Here is a 15,445-nt window from a genome sequence, read left to right as displayed (position 1 = left end):
GCAGTGGGACACACGTGGTGACAGCACGTGACAGCGCGTCACACCCTCACCCCGACCTTCGCCCCTCGTTTGGTGTCACCCACAGGCAGTGACGATGGTGCTGTCCTGGCTGCTGGTGGCTCTGCTGGTGGCCCTGCTGGTGGCCTGGCTGAGGGATGCGGTGGTCACTGTCACCCGTTTCCGGGCCACTTGCCAGCAGCTGCGTCACTTCCCCCTGCCCCCATGGCGCAATTGGCTGCTGGGACACACCGGGATGGTGAGGGGGCGCGGGCAGGGGGTGGCACTGGGGGTGACGGCAGGGACAGGGAGGTGGCACTTCTGGGGTGACCTAGGGGACCAAGCTGTGGCAATTGGGGTGATGGTAGGGAGAGAGTGGTGGCTCTTGTGGGGGGACAGAGGGGGCAGAACGGTGGCATTTGGGGTGGTCACAGCAGGGACAGGGCGGTGGCATTTGGAGTGACAGCAGGGATAGGGTGGTGGCATTTGGAGTGACAGCAGGGATAGGGTGGTGGCACTTATGGGGCAACAGAGGGGACGGGATGGTGGCACGTGGTGTGGCAGCAGGGATAGGGTGGTGGCACTTAAGGGGGACAGAGGGAACAGAATGGTGACAGTGAGAGAAGGGGCAGAGTGGTAACGTTTAAGGTTACAGCAGGGTCAGGGTGGTGGCACTAAGGGGGACAGAGGGACAAAGTGGTGGCACTTGGGGTGACAGCAGGGACAGGGCAGTGGCACTTATGGGGCAACAGAGAGGACAGAGTGGGGGCCCTTAGCGGGGGATTGAAGCAATAGGGTGGTGGCGTGTAGCAGGGACAGAGGGGACAGGATAGTGGCACTTAGGGGGTGACAGCAGGGACAGAGTGGCAGTATTTAAGGTGACAGCAGGGACAGAGTAGAGGCACTTAAGGGGGACAAAGTGGTGGCACTTGGGATGACAGCAGGGACAGAGTGGTGGTGCTTGGGGTGGTGATAGGAACAGGACAGTGGCACTTAAGGGGGGACAGTGGTGACAGAGTGGTGGCACTTGGGCTGTTGTTACCTGGGGTGACAGTGGGGACATAGGGGTGGCCGTACAGATAAGTGACAATGCTATGTGGGTGGGTGACAGTGGGGACACAGCACGGCATGGAACTGTGACCCCGAGCCCATCCGTGACCCTGGGGACAAACGTGTCCCCAAGGTTGGATGCAGCCCTGGGGACACCCAGGAGCGTCCCCACATGTGTCCCTAATGGGGCAGGCGCGGAACACAGAGGAAGGACTGCAGGACGTGGATAAGGTGGTGGCACAGTACCGCCATGGCTGCCTCTGGTGGTTGTCCCCGTGGCTGCCCATCCTCCGCCTCTTCCACCCCGACACCCTCCGCCCCGTGCTGATGGCCTCAGGTAACCCAAGATATGGGGGCACATGGGGGACACCAACCTACGGGTCCCCACGGGCCACCCCAGAGTGTCATCTCTGGCTGATGTGGTGACCTGGTGGTGCCCGTGCTATCGTGGCCACCAACCGTCTCCAGGGCCACCACCTGTGCCCAAACACATGTCCTATGGTGGCCCCATAAGCTGTCCCCAGGGGTCCCCAGACCCCAGAGTATAACCGTGTCCCATGGTGTCCTCTCTTGCAGCCTTCACTGCCCCCAAGGACAAACTCTTCTATGGGTTCCTCAAGCCCTGGCTGGGTGAGTGGGTGCCTGGGGATGGGGAGGCAGCACCCATGGGTGCCCCATGGATGGAGCTGAGCGTCCCACGCAGGGGACGGGCTGCTGCTGAGCCGTGGGGACAAATGGGCCCGACACCGGCGCCTGCTGACGCCCGCCTTCCACTTTGACATCCTCAAGTCCTACGTCAGCATCTTCAACAGCAGCACCCACATCATGCACGTGAGCGCTGACCCAGACCCCGGTTCCTGAGCCCGACCCCGGTTCCTGACCCCATCCCACACCCAGGTCCCAGTTCCTCGCCTCGGTCCTCACTCAGATCCCGGTTCCTGACCCCATCCTGCATCCAGATCCCGGTTCCTCGCCTGCATTCTGGTCCCTGACCCAAATCCTCACCCAGTTATTGGTTCCTGACCCCATCCCACACCCAGGTCCCAGTTCCTCACCTCGGTCCTCACTCAGATCCCGGTTCCTGACCCCATCCTGCACTCAGATCCCGGTTCCTCACCCAGATTCTGGTTCTTCACCCAGATCTTCAACCAGACGTTTGTTCCTGCCCCAAAACCCCACACAGATCCTTGTTCTTCACCCAGATCCTGACCCAGATCCTGGTTCCTGATCCCATCCTACCCCTAGACTCCCATCCCTGACACAGACCTGCACCCAGACCCTGGTTCCTCACCCAGACCCTGACCCAGACCCTGAAACCAACCCAGCCCTCCTTCACGATCCTATCCTGCATCCAGGTCCTGGTTCCTGACCCAGATCCCCATCCAGACCCTGTTTCTTCACCCAAATTCCCGCCCCAGGCCCTGGTTCCTGACCTAGACCCCCCATACAAACCCCATTTCCTCACCCGGACCCTCATTCATTCCTGACTCCATCCTGCACCCGGATCATAGAATCATAGAACGGCCCGGGTCGAAAAGGACCACAATGATCATCTAGTTTCAAGATGTTTCTAGTTATTTTCTAGTTTCAGATCCTCACTCCTCACCTGGATCCTGGTTCCTCACTCAGACCTTCATCCAGATCCCATTTCCTCACCTGGATCCTCCCCCAAACTTTGGTTCCTGACCCTGTTTTGCACCCTGACGCACATCCCTGACTCGGATCCTCACTCAGCCCTTGGTTCCTCCCCCACATCCACACTCAGACCCTCACCCAGATCTCGGTTCCTCACCCTGACCCCAACCCCAAACCCCACGCCACCCTTGCACCCCATCCCCTGACGTCCCCTGCCCCACAGACCAAGTGGAGGGCTGCAGCGAAGGCAGTGGGGGGACCGGTGGGACGGAACATGATGGAGGACCTCAGCCTCCTCACCCTTGACACCCTCCAGAAGTGCATTTTCAGCCATGACAGCCACTGCCAGGAGTGAGTGTGGCCCTGTCCCCATCCCAGGGTCCCCCCAGTCCCCATCAGGTCCCCCCACCTCGGGCTTGGCATCCATTAGGGCCCACTCTTAGCCTGGCATTGTCCCCAGATAGGTGCCAACACCATCGAATGCCAACATTACACTGCAATGGGAATAGGGTCCGAGTTTGGGTTATTAGGGTTAGTGTGAGGGCTAGGACTGATTGCATTGCATTATGTTCCATCGTATTGCATTTGGGTTAGGGTTAGGATTGCATAGCATGGGATTCCCTTCCCTTCCCTTCCCTTCCCTTCCCTTCCCTTCCCTTCCCTTCCCTTCCCTTCCCTTCCCTTCCCTTCCCTTCCCTTCCCTTCCCTTCCCTTCCCTTCCCTTCCCTTCCCTTCCCTTCCCTTCCCTTCCCTTCCCTTCCCTTCCCTTCCCTTCCCTTCCCTTCCCTTCCCTTCCCTTCCCTTCCCTTCCCTTCCCTTCCCTTCCTTCCCTTCCCTTCCCTTCCCTTCCCTTCCCTTCCCTTCCCTTCCCTTGCATTATTTCCCCTAATTGTCTTACATTTCATTTCATTTCACTTCATTGCATCGCATTGCATTGCATTGCATTGCATTGCATTTGGGATAGGGTTAGGTTTAGGGTTCAGATTAGGGTTAGTCTAGAGTTAAGGTTAAGGTTAGGGTAAGGGTTTGAGCTAGGGTTATCCCCAAACACGGTCCCCTATTTCCCTACCTCCATCCCAGTCCCCCACTGGGGTCCCCTTTATGCTCTGCCCCCCTTCAACTCATCACTGCCCCCAGAACCCCCTCAAGCATCACCCCGTTGCCACCCCACGTCCCCATCACGGCCACGTTGGTGACATGATGGCCCGTGGGGTCCACGTTGTCATGCAGGCAGCGCAGTGAGTACATCGAAGCCATCCTGGAGCTCAGCACCCTGGTGGTCCGGCGGCAGCAGCGTCTGCTCCACCACACCTCGTGGCTCTACCGACTCTCAGCCGACGGACGGCGCTTTGCCCGCGCCTGCGCCACGGTGCACAGCTTCACTGCCAACGTGGTGCAGCGCCGGCGCCAGGAACTCAACCACCTCGGCCACCAGGCATGGCTGAAAGGCCGCCAGGGACGGAGCACGGACTTCATTGACCTCCTGCTGCTCACCAAGGTGGGGGGCGGGGGTGAGGTTGGGGATGGTGGGGTTGTGGGGATGAGTGGTTGTAGGTTAGTGGCCACAGGGAGATCGTGGGGAGCAAGAGAAGGGTTGGGACTATGGAGGTGATCGGCCATATTGTTGAGGCTATGGAGAATGTTGGCCATGGGGAGATCGTAGTGGCCATTGGGGGATTGTAGTGGCCATGGAGACGGTATGGCATTGTGGCCATTGGGGGATTGTAGTGGCCATGGAGACAGTATGGCACTGTGGCCATTGGGGGATTGTAGTGGCCATGGAGACGATATGGCATTGTGGCCATAGGGGAATGGATGTTGCCAAGGAAGTGGTGACGGCCAAGAGAATAGTGGTGGTCATGGGGAGGGCTGGCTGTATGGTGGTGGCCACTGGAAGGTTGTAGTGGCCATAGGAAGACTGTGGTAGCCATGGGGAGGGTTGGTTGTAGGATGGTGGCCATAGGGAGGTCATGACGGTCATCAGGAGATCATGGTGTGCAAGAGAAGGTTTGGGACTATGGAGGTGGCTGACCATGGGGTTGAGGCTATGGAGGATATTGGCTACATGGAGGTCATAGAGGCCATAGGGAGACTGTGGTGAGCAAAAGAAAGGTTGGGACAGTGGAGGAGATTGACCATAGTGTGGCGGACATATGGAAGGTTGAGTGTAAGATGGTGGCCAAGAGGAGATGGTGTGCACCAAGAGAATGGTGGTGGCCATGGGATAGTTTGGCCGTATGGTGGTGGTCATAGGAGGACACTGGTGGCCTTGGGAAGGGTTGGAAGCTATAGGGTGGTGACCATGGCAAAAACTGGTCATAATGTGGTGGTAACGACCGGGGGGATGCTGGTGGCCATGGAGCAGTGATAGCTGTAGACTGTTGGCATGAGAATCGTGGTGATCACGAGGATAGCATTGGCCATATTAAGGACTGGACCTATTCTGGTTGCTGTGGGACGGCTGTTGGTGGCCATGAGGGCACTGGAAGGGGTTGTGTCACATGGTGGCCATGGGGAGACCATTTGCTTACCACTTGTCACCCATGCAGGATGAGGATGGCAATACTCTGTCCGACGAGGACATCTCAGCCGAGGCTGACACCTTCATGTTCGAGGGTGAGGGAAGGCCACCTGCTGCCGCTGGGCACCATGATGTCCCCCCACTCACCCCATGCCCCCGCAGGGCACGACACGACGGCCAGTGGGTTGGCGTGGCTGCTCTACAACCTGGCCCACCACCCACACTACCAGGAGCAATGCCGTCAGGAGGTCCGTGAGCTCCTCAAGGGCAGGAACGTGGAGGAGATTGAATGGTGAGAGATCCCTGGTGTCAATCCCTACCACACGGCTCGGGGTCTGCGGTGCTACTGTCCTTTCCCCCAGGGAGGATCTGTCCCTCCTACCCTTCACCACCATGTGCATCAAGGAGAGCCTCCGCCTGCACCCACCCGTCACTGCCGTGTCCCGACGCTGCACTGAGGACATTGCCATGCGTGATGGACGCGTCATCCCCAAGGGTACAGCTGATTCGGGGCATGACGTCCCCAACGTCCCCATCCCTCCTGCCTCTTGTCCATAACGCAGCCATTTCTGTCCCACCAGAGGTCATCTGCCTGATGAGCATCTACGGGACCCACCACAACCCAGATATCTGGCCTGAGCCTCAGGTGGAGCCATGAGTTCACCATGACATGGCCATGGGGACAGCAGGATGTCCCTGTCACCATGTCTGTGTCACTCACAGTCTGCTGGTGTCCTTGTCATCCCAGGTCTACGACCCACTGAGATTTAGCCCGGAAAACAGCCAGGGACGGTCCCCATTGGCCTTCATTCCTTTCTCTGCCGGGCCCAGGTAAGCCATGGTGGGGACACAGTGTCCCCATGTGCCACCCCCAGCACCCCAGGAGGTGGTTGTCACCTTGATGCCATCATGGGGACCACACATTTTGTGGTTGTGTTAAAAGTTGGCCATAGAGTGGTAGTAGTGGCCAATGGAACGGCGGTGGCCATGGAGACAGTGATGCCAAGAAGGGGTGGTTGTCACCCTGGCTCTGTGGTCGCCATAGGAACCACATATTTTGGTGTGGCCATGGGAACGTTTGGCCATATAGTGGTGGTATGGCCAGTGCAATGATGGTTGCCATGGGGAATGTTAGCCATAGGTTGATGGTGTGGACAATGGGATGGTGGAGGCCATGGGGAATGTTAGCCATAGGGTGGTGGTGTGGCCAATGGGATTGCAGCCATGAGGAATGTTAGCCATAGGCTGGTGGTAATGGCCAATGGAATGATGGTGGCCATGGGGAATGTTGGCCATAGGGTGATGGTGTGGACAATGGGATGGTGCCTATGGGTGGTGGTAATGGCCAATGGGATGATGGTAGCCATGGGGAATGTTGGCCATAGGGTGGTGGTGTAGACAATGGGATGATGGTGGCCATGGGGAATGTTGGCCACAGGTTGGTGGTAATGGCCAATGGGATGATGGTGGCCATGGGGAATGTTGATGATGGGGTGGTGGTGTGGCCAATGGGATGGCGGCCATGTAGAATTTTGACCATAGGGTGGTGATAATGGCCAATGGAGTGGTAGCCATGGGGAATGTTGGCCATAGGGTGGTGGTGTGGCCAATGGGATGATGGTGGCCATCAGGGCAGTTGGCCATAGGGTGGTGATGGCCAGAGACGGTCCTGGGGACAGCAATGGCCCTCTGGTGACGTGGGGATGCGGTGGCAGGAACTGCATCGGGCAGAGCTTCGCCATGGCCGAGATGAAGGTGGTGGCCGCGCTGACCCTCGCACGCTTCGCCGTCAGGCCGGACCCGGCAAGGCCGGTGCGCCGTAAGTCGGAGCTCATCCTCCGTGCCGAGGACGGGCTCTGGCTGCAGCTGGAGCCGCTGTCAGGGATGCCCTGAGGGGGACGGCGGCTCGTCCTGTCCAAGGGAGGAATAAACGATGGCACAGTGGGGACGGTGTCGTGGTGGTGATGGGGGAGTGGGGAGGAGGGGAGGCGTCCACGGGTGATGGGGATGTCCCTGGGGCGCAGGGAACACGCGGGACAGGACAGGACAAGGCCTCAGGCCGTGGTGGGGGGTCACGGGGGGGTCAAAGGGCACTGCGAGGGGTCAGAGGTCAGGGGGCGGAGCATGAGGGCAGCCATCTTTTCCCGCAGCACCACCAGAGTGCATAGCGACGTGTGGGCGGGGCCACGGTATCATAGCAACGAGTGGGCGGGGTTACAGCACCATAGCAACGAGTGGGCGGGGCCACGGTACCATAGCAATGAGTGGGCGGGGCCACTGTATCATAGCAACAAGTGGGCGGGGTTACAGTACCATAGCAACGAGTGGGTGGGGCCACGGTATCTTAGCAACGTGTGGGCGGGGTTACAGTAGCATAGCAACGAGTGGGCGGGGCCACTGTACCATAGCAGGGAGTGGGCGGGGCCACTGTATCATAGCAACAAGTGGGAGGGGTTACAGTGCCATAGCAAACGAGTGGGCGGGGCCACGGTATCTTAGCAACGTGTGGGCGGGGTTACGGCATACTTAGCAGCGATTGGGCGAGGTTAGAGCGGAATGGGCGGGGCCAAAGGGCGGGACGGCGGCTTCCGGTCACGTGAGGGGGGCGGCTGAAGCCGCGCTGTGGCGGCGCCATGGCGGCGCCATCCGGTGAGTGGGGGCCGCTGACAGCGATGGGGGGCAGCGGGACGGGGGGACCCCCCTATGCCGGCTCCTCACCGACCCGTTCCCCTCAGAGACGGAGCGGCTGCTGAGCCGTGCGCCCGGGTATGGCGCGACGGAGGCTCCGGCGGCGGTGGAGGAGGAAGAGGAGGAGGAGGAGCTGCGGCGCCGCCTGAAGTATTTCTTCATGAGCCCCTGCGATAAATACCGGGCCCGGGGGCGGCGGCCCGTGAAGCTCGGGCTGCAGCTGGCCAAGATCCTGCTGGTCACCGTGCAGGTGGGGGCGGGGGGGGCGGTTTGGGGGCGCTCTGGGACTCGGGGACAGTGGGGATGGGGTGCAGAGGGGGCAGTGGGCGTTGGGGCGCTGGGGAGGGGGGGCCTTGGGGCGTGGGGGCACCAAAGGGGGACGGTGAGAGTGGATGTTGAGGAAGAGGAAGGCCTGGGGACACCAGGGAGGGGGCAGCGGTCGTAGGGATGGTGGAGAGGGGGAGCTCTGGGGTTTGGGGACGCCGTGGAGGGGACATTGGGCGTGGGGCGCTAAGGGAGAGTGGCTCTGGGGCGTCAGGATAGTGGAGAGGGGGCACTGAGGGGGCAGTGGGCATTGGGACGTGGGGAGAGATAGGTCTGGGGCTTGGGGACAGCAGGCATTGGGACTCTGAGGGGTCCTGGGGGCTTGGGGACATCAAGAAGGGGACACTGAGGGAACAGTGGGCATTGGGATACTGGAGCGAGGTGGCCCTGAGGCTTGGGAGCACCATTGGACACTGGGGAGTCCTGGGGACAGTGATGGGGGGCCACTGGGGGGGAGGTAGCCCCTGGTGCTTGGGGATGCCATGGAGGGGGACAGTGAATGTTGGGACACTGAAGACAGGGAGGCTTCGGGACACCGGGGAAGGGACAGCGAAGGACAGTGTGCATGGGGACACTGGGGGAAGTGTAGGAATGTTCTGGGGCGTGGGGACACCATAGAGGAGCCCTGGGAAAGGCGACACCAGGGGACTGTGAGCATGGGGACACCACGGGAAGGGGTCACTTTAGTGATGCACAGAGCCCTGAGCACGGAGTGAGGACGTGTGGGGGTGACAGGGCACAGGAGGGGACCCCTGAGGTGGGCATTGGGCGTGGGGACGTAGAAGGGAACACCCGACGAGACATGGGGACACTGTGGGGTGCAGTGGGCCCTTTTAGGCAATCTGGGTGTCCCTGGAGTGACTGGGGTGTTGGAAAGGAGAGGGCTTGGGTGTCTGGGGACGCTTGGGTTGCCCCAGGAAAGAAGGGTGGAAAGGAAACTGCTCCCACTTGGGGGTAGCAGAGGGAAAACAGTTGGAGCCACCGGGCGGTAGTCGTGAGGAAGGGAAGAGCTGGCATGAGAGCAGTGCCATCCAGGGCTGCTGGTGTCACCCAGAGCAACCCTGTCCTGTCCCCTCCCCTCGTGCTAACGAGCAGCCTCTTGTGTGGATCAACAAAACTGTAATCACCTTCTGTTGATAAACACAGGGTAATTAGTGGTGTGGGAAAAGGGTTGGAGTGTGGGGGCAGGGAAAATGCCAGCGGGGAGGTGGGAAATCAATGCTCCCTCTGCCGTTGTGTTTCTGGGATGGCTGTTCTCCCCACTGTGCTCGACTGCAGGAAATCAGCAGTGTTAAGTGTTGGCTTAAGAGGTTTTGGGGGGGAAAACAGGTGGAGAACTGAGGACAGAGAGCTGCTCCTTGTCTTCTCAGGACCCCCAAACATTGGGTGATGACGTTTTCCTTCCCGTGACCCCTTTGGGGTGGAGCGGCTGCATTTTGGGTCCATTTTACAGAGCCATGGAGGGGTACAGGATTTAATCCTGGTCCCTTTATCTGTCAGCTCATCCTCTTCGGGCTCAGCAACCAGATGGTGGTGACCTTCAAGGAGGAGAACACCATTGCCTTCAAGCACCTCTTCCTCAAGGACTACGTGGACGGCGCTGATGACTCCTACGCCGTCTACACCCAACACGACCTCTACGACCGCGTGTTTTATGCTGTGGACAAGGTGAGAGCTGTGGGAAAACAGGGCTATGGGGATGTGAAGATGCTTGGGAATGCATCCAGCTCCTGAGAACGTCTCCTTCCCCCCCCAGTACTTGGCCATTCCCAACGAGACCATCGGTCGCTACGCCTACGTGCGAGGGCAGAGCGGAGGCAACCAGTCGGCCCTCATGCTGTGCCAGCAGTACTACCGCAGAGGGCGCATTGATCCGGCCAACGACACCTTCAACATCGACCCCAAGATTGTCACAGGTTGGTTTTAGGGGAGGGCAGGGCTGAGCTCTGCCATCCTACAGCCCCCGCCGGGTCTTGGGAGGGATTGGTGGCCGCTGTGGGTGTATTTTTTTTTGCTCCTCGCTATGGATTTGAGAAGGACTGAGGGGTCTCTTGGGGTCTTCGGGCTTCCCTGAAGGTGCTTCTCCCTCCCTGCAGACTGCCTGGGAGTGGACCCCGAGGACCCACATCCTCTGCCCCCAGAGCTGGACCGCAGCTACAAGAACTTCACCTTCAAATTTCACAAGTAATGGCTGTCGCCTTCCCTGCAGCATTCAAGTGCTGAGCACGTGCCCGACCTGTGGAGTTCCTTGTGCTTTGAGCCTCAGGCTCGCTGCCAGGATGGAAAACCACTTGCTAGTTTTAAAACCCTCGTGGGAGAGAAACCAATCTACCCTTGGGCCCAGGGAGATGTGAAACCGCTGTGATTGCACAAGAAGCAGCTGCTTTCCGGCCCTGTCTCCATTGGTTTTGGCTGCAGAGCTGCCCCCAAGGCTCTGTTTCTACCCTGCAACGCTCAGGGTTGTTTCCTTCCCTCAAAACTGCACTGGTTTTGGCCGTGTTTTGCTGGCCTGGGGGGGGAGAGGTTTTCAGCACAATCGGGTTGTTGTTTCAGCTCCATGTGCTGTTGTTGGTGCTGGACAGAGGGGCACCAGTGCTGCTGGTGCTGAGAGATGCAGCGTAGCTCCCCCCCAAAGCCCAACTCGATGATGCTGGGGCTGTGGTTTGGCCCTCCAAGGCTAGAAATGCCTTTTTCTGTGGCTGTGCACAATCCCAAAGCAAATGTTTTTCCCCACTGCTGTGGTCGTTTGACTCAGTGCTGCGTTTTGGGGATCAGTGCAGGGCTGTGTGATGCTCTGGATTTGCCCCAGGAGGGGTCTTAACGAATGCCCCCCTCCCACAGGCTCATCAACGTCACCATCCAATTCAAGCTGAAAGCCATCAACATCCAGACCATTATCAACAACGAGATCCCGGACTGCTACACCTTCACCATCACCGTGAGTGCTGGGCACCGTGAGCAGGGATGGCACAGGGTGGTGACGTCCCTCGTGGCCGTGGCACGAGGAGCTGCCATCCGGTTTGACGAGCAATGCCCTTCTCCCAGATCACGTTTGACAACAAAGCACACAGCGGCCGGGTGAAAATCCACCTCGACAACCGGGCTGACATCAAGGAGTGCAAAGACCACAGCGTCTTTGGCCGAGGTAGGAGCTGTGTTGGCGGTGACAGAGGTGGCGTCTGTCCCCGGAGGGCACGCCAGGCTGGGTGGGAGTGCTGCTGGTGCCACTGTTTAATGTCACTGTGCCTCCTGGAGGTGACAACTCCTTCCGGCTGTTCTTCGACGTCGTCGTGATCCTCGTCTGCTCGCTCTCCTTCATCCTCTGTGCCCGCTCCATCATCAGGGGCCTGATGCTGCAGCACGTGAGTGGGGCCGCAGGGGGAAGCAGCACTCTTGCTGACTACTATCCCTGTCGGAGCTCCTGGGGTTGAACTGCCACCAAGTTGGGGGTTTTTTTTCCAGCATTCTGGCTGTGTTGCTCCGTCTCAGGACGCCTTTTTAGCATGGGGATGCTCAAACGAAGCCACAGCTCCTGTCTGGGTTTAGGAAAAATTGCTGTGTGCTCAGGCATTGGGCTGCCCAGGGAGGTGGGGGTCTCTGGGGGGGTGGCACTGAAGAACACGGCTCAGTGGGCACAGCGGGGGTGGGTTGGTTTTGCTGATCTTGGAGGTCTTTTCCAGCCTTAATGGTTCCGTGGGTACTGAGGGCTGGGCAGAACTCAGCCCCATGCGTTGAGGAACCCTCAGTGAGGTGGGTTTCTCCTCCCCGTGCAGGAATTCAGTCAGTTCTTCCAGCGCCGCTACAACCAAAGCGTGTGCCTGTCGGACCGCATGGAGTTCCTCAATGGTTGGTACATCCTGCTGGTCATCAGCGACGTCCTCACCGTGCTGGGAACCATCATGAAGATCGGCATCGAGTCCAAGGTAAGGGGGCACAGACCCTGAGTGTGTTCTGGCTGCTGGCGTGGATGTCCCCCTGCTTTGGGGAGGGGGACGTTTCCACGTGGAGAGAGACAGTGGCCACTGCTGGGCTCTGGCAACACACTGCACTCCTGATGCGAGCAGAGCTCTGATGGTGAACGTTGCTCTTAGGGGTGCACAGGGGGGGGGGTCCTGGCCCAGGGGGGATCCCTGAGTGCCCTTTTCCTTTCGGCTCAGGCCTGCGTCACCTTTGTCCCCGCAGAACTTTGCTGATTACGATGTCTGCAGCATCCTCCTGGGCACCTCCACGCTGCTGGTTTGGGTCGGGGTCATTCGCTACCTCACCTTCTTCCAAAAGTACAACGTGAGTGGCTTTGGGGGGGGGGGGGGGGGTGGTCTGTCACCTGAGGGGAACATTTCCAAGGCTGGCCTTGAGCACAGAGGCAACTGGTGGAACCTGGGCCCATCCTATGGCTGCTGTGTGTGTCCCCAGCTCCTCGCCCTGCTCCGCTGGCCACCGTGGAGTCACATAGGATGCTTAAGCACCTGTCCTCGCTGCCACTTTGTGTGGGAGTTGTCCCCATTCACTCAACTCATGGGTCCCCTTCCCCTCTCCTTGCCACGAAGGACGGAGGTTAATCCTGATGGCTTTTTGGCCACCAGATCCTCATCGTCACGCTGCGGGTGGCCCTCCCGAACGTCATCCGCTTCTGCTGCTGCGTGGCTGTCATCTACCTGGGCTACTGCTTCTGTGGATGGATCGTGCTGGGACCATACCATGTCAAGGTGCTACTCTTGAGCTCCTCTGTGATGAGGTTGGGTGGGCTTCACCCACCTCTGGGCTCTCTTCCCACCTCGGGGTGATCCCCTGCTCTGATTTAGGGGGAGATGGGCCCTGCTTTAGGGGTTAGACGAGGCACCCGTTGGGGTGGTCTGTAGGGTATTGAGGAGCAGTTGTTTTTTGGGAGCCTACAGCCCGGCAGTGGAAGGGACAGGAGGTGACACGGTGGCTTTATCCCATCCCAGTTCCGCTCCCTTTCCATGGTGTCTGAGTGCCTCTTCTCTCTCATCAACGGGGACGATATGTTCATCACCTTCGCCGAGATGCAGCAGAACAGTTACCTGGTGTGGCTCTTCAGCCAGATCTACCTGTACACCTTCATCAGCCTCTTCATCTACATGGTCCTCAGCCTCTTCATCGCCCTCATCACCGGCTCCTACGAGACCATCAAGGTGAGACCGCACCGCAGCGCTTGAGCCAAGATTCCAGGCTCTTTGTAAGGGGGCTGCGGTGGGGCAGAAGTCCCCCTTTGGTGCAGCTGAAGTGCTCTCTTTCCCCCGTTCTGTCTCTGCAGCACCAGTGTGAGGGTGAAACACCCGTGTCCCAGCTGCACGCCTACATTGCTGAGTGCAAAGACAGCCCCAAGTCGGGCAAGTACCGCCGCGACAGCGCCTCGACCTGCTCCGTCTTCTGCTGCTGTGAACGGTGAGTGTGACCCTATTACCCATCCCAATCCCCCCCATGTGCTGGGAGAGGAGAGTTTACGGCCATTCTTTGCTGCTGGCCCCTCTTGTGCACAGCCGGTGCCACGTGGGTTGTGGTTTTCAGCCCCGTTGGGCTGTGTCGTGGTGCCAGCATCCATCTTGCAGCCCTCAAAACATCCACGAGGACCCCTGACTGTGTTTGTGGCCACTGCTGCTGCTCTGTTGTCCCCTATTACCCTCTCTGCCACCCTCAGCTGTCTCTGTTTGAAGCATGCTCTCCAAATTCACCAGGTTTCACCCCTGCTGTTCTCCCTGCAGGGCTCCTCTGCAGGACAACGCCTTGCTGGTGAACTGAGGGAGGATCCCAGCACTCGAGGTGCCCAACGCTCCTTCTGGCTGCACGCCCTCTAATTTATTTTATCGTCTGCTTTTAATGACTCGCGGCTCAGCACCGACCCCAAAGGAGCAAGAAGAGATGGACGCTCGTATGGAGCACGTATGGATGCCTGCCCTGTTTTTTCTTCCCCTCGATGGACGCTGTGCCTCTATGCTCCAAATGCTGAACTGGAGCCTGGCAGCAACTCGGGAGCTCAGCTGCAGCCCCTCAGCTGTATTGTGGGGGCTTTGGGGGGCTCAGCCTGACTTGAACTGCATTGAGGACTGGGCCGATGCTTCACCCTGAAGCCCTGCAGCTCCTCAGCTGTGTCCTGGACTCATCCTTTTCCTCATTCCCCGGCCCAGCTGCCATTGGGCCACATCCCCATCTTGCCTGGAGCCTCACTCTGAGCCCTGCAGTGTCCTGGGGACACATCTCAGCCTTCGTCCTACAGCTCCACAGCTCTTTGGCTGCCCTGGAGACTTCTCCTCGCCCTTATCCTGCAGCCCAGCTTCCCCTTGGTTGCATCAGGGCCGTGTCTGGGGCTTTACCCCCAAACTGTGCAGCCTCTCAGCCACTGGCAGCCCTTGGGGGCCATCAGCACCTTGGAAATAAGGACAAGGACAAACCCTGAGCCGCCTGGTGACATCAGGGTCCCATTTGGGGCCACGGTGAGGAGCCCGGAGCCCATTTGGCTCCCCGGGGGTGGTATCCCTCTCTCCATCCCCCACCCCCACAACCCTTTGAGGGGCTCTTCAGGCACAAAGGGGCTGCAGTGGTCCATCTTATGCCTCCTTCCCCTCCCACCCACGGGCTCCAGGAGCAGTGCTGTGCCCTCCTGCCCTCAATGGGAGCCGTTCCATTGTGCTGTTGGCAGAGGGCCGCGTGTTTACAGCCCGGGCCGAGGGAAGCTTTGTCCTTGGGGCAGCAGCTGCTCTTGGCTGGAGGGCGGCCAACGGCTGCCGGTTCCAGGCACGGCTTTGTGCTGAGAAAGGCCGAAATGGCCTCACGGGGAGGCGGGGCGGGGATGGGAAGGCTGCGTTCATTTGTGGAGTGAGTTGTGGCCGTTCTCAGCCCGCGGAGGGAGAGTGGGGGAATAAAGCAGCTGAGGGGAAGCGGTGCCTCCGTGCTCTATGGGGCTCAGCTGCAGCACGTGGGGGGGAAGGGGGGGTTTGTTGGCACCTCGGAGTGCCCGTGGGACGGGGGGGGATCTTTGGGACTGGGAGAGGAGGGTCTCTGGGGACAGTGCTGTCACGTGGGAGGGAAGGGACCCTGGGGACAGGGGGCCCTTGGGGGGGTGCTGTCACCTCAGCTTAAGGTGTCGCCTCCGTGGGTTCAGCTGGGGGTACCCCCGGGCTTCCCCCCCCCCCCCCCCATATTTTTAAGCCCCTCCTCAGTGCTCTGGGCCCCGCGCCGCCCTCCATTGCCACTCCCAAGATGGCGCCGGGG

The 15,445-nt window shown here is 59.7% G+C and overlaps 2 protein-coding genes across 2 annotated transcripts; both read left to right on the top strand.

Moving 5' to 3' along the window:
• The first annotated feature begins 81 nt into the window (after positions 1-81).
• Positions 82-7,147, top strand: CYP4F11 (cytochrome P450 family 4 subfamily F member 11). The gene is made up of 12 exons (NM_001329637.2): positions 82-256; positions 1,240-1,384; positions 1,624-1,677; positions 1,751-1,878; positions 2,906-3,033; positions 3,913-4,180; positions 5,232-5,298; positions 5,366-5,495; positions 5,566-5,699; positions 5,785-5,849; positions 5,952-6,034; positions 6,919-7,147. The coding sequence occupies exons 1-12, from the start codon at positions 95-97 to the stop codon at positions 7,094-7,096; spliced, it is 1,542 nt and encodes a 513-aa protein (NP_001316566.2). The 5' UTR covers positions 82-94; the 3' UTR covers positions 7,097-7,147.
• Positions 7,148-7,797: 650 nt separating this feature from the next.
• Positions 7,798-15,111, top strand: MCOLN1 (mucolipin 1). The gene is made up of 14 exons (XM_015273122.4): positions 7,798-7,852; positions 7,939-8,141; positions 9,716-9,883; positions 9,972-10,131; positions 10,312-10,399; positions 11,057-11,153; positions 11,261-11,360; positions 11,471-11,577; positions 11,989-12,138; positions 12,398-12,499; positions 12,799-12,921; positions 13,162-13,368; positions 13,491-13,621; positions 13,939-15,111. The coding sequence occupies exons 1-14, from the start codon at positions 7,837-7,839 to the stop codon at positions 13,973-13,975; spliced, it is 1,689 nt and encodes a 562-aa protein (XP_015128608.2). The 5' UTR covers positions 7,798-7,836; the 3' UTR covers positions 13,976-15,111.
• The last annotated feature ends 334 nt before the right edge of the window (positions 15,112-15,445 follow it).

The sequence above is a fragment of the Gallus gallus genome, chromosome 30 (assembly GCF_016699485.2).
Source record: "Gallus gallus isolate bGalGal1 chromosome 30, bGalGal1.mat.broiler.GRCg7b, whole genome shotgun sequence".
Classification (NCBI taxonomy): domain Eukaryota; kingdom Metazoa; phylum Chordata; class Aves; order Galliformes; family Phasianidae; genus Gallus; species Gallus gallus.
Note: the sequence above shows the minus strand (reverse complement) of the source record. Positions and strands in the feature narration are given on the sequence as shown.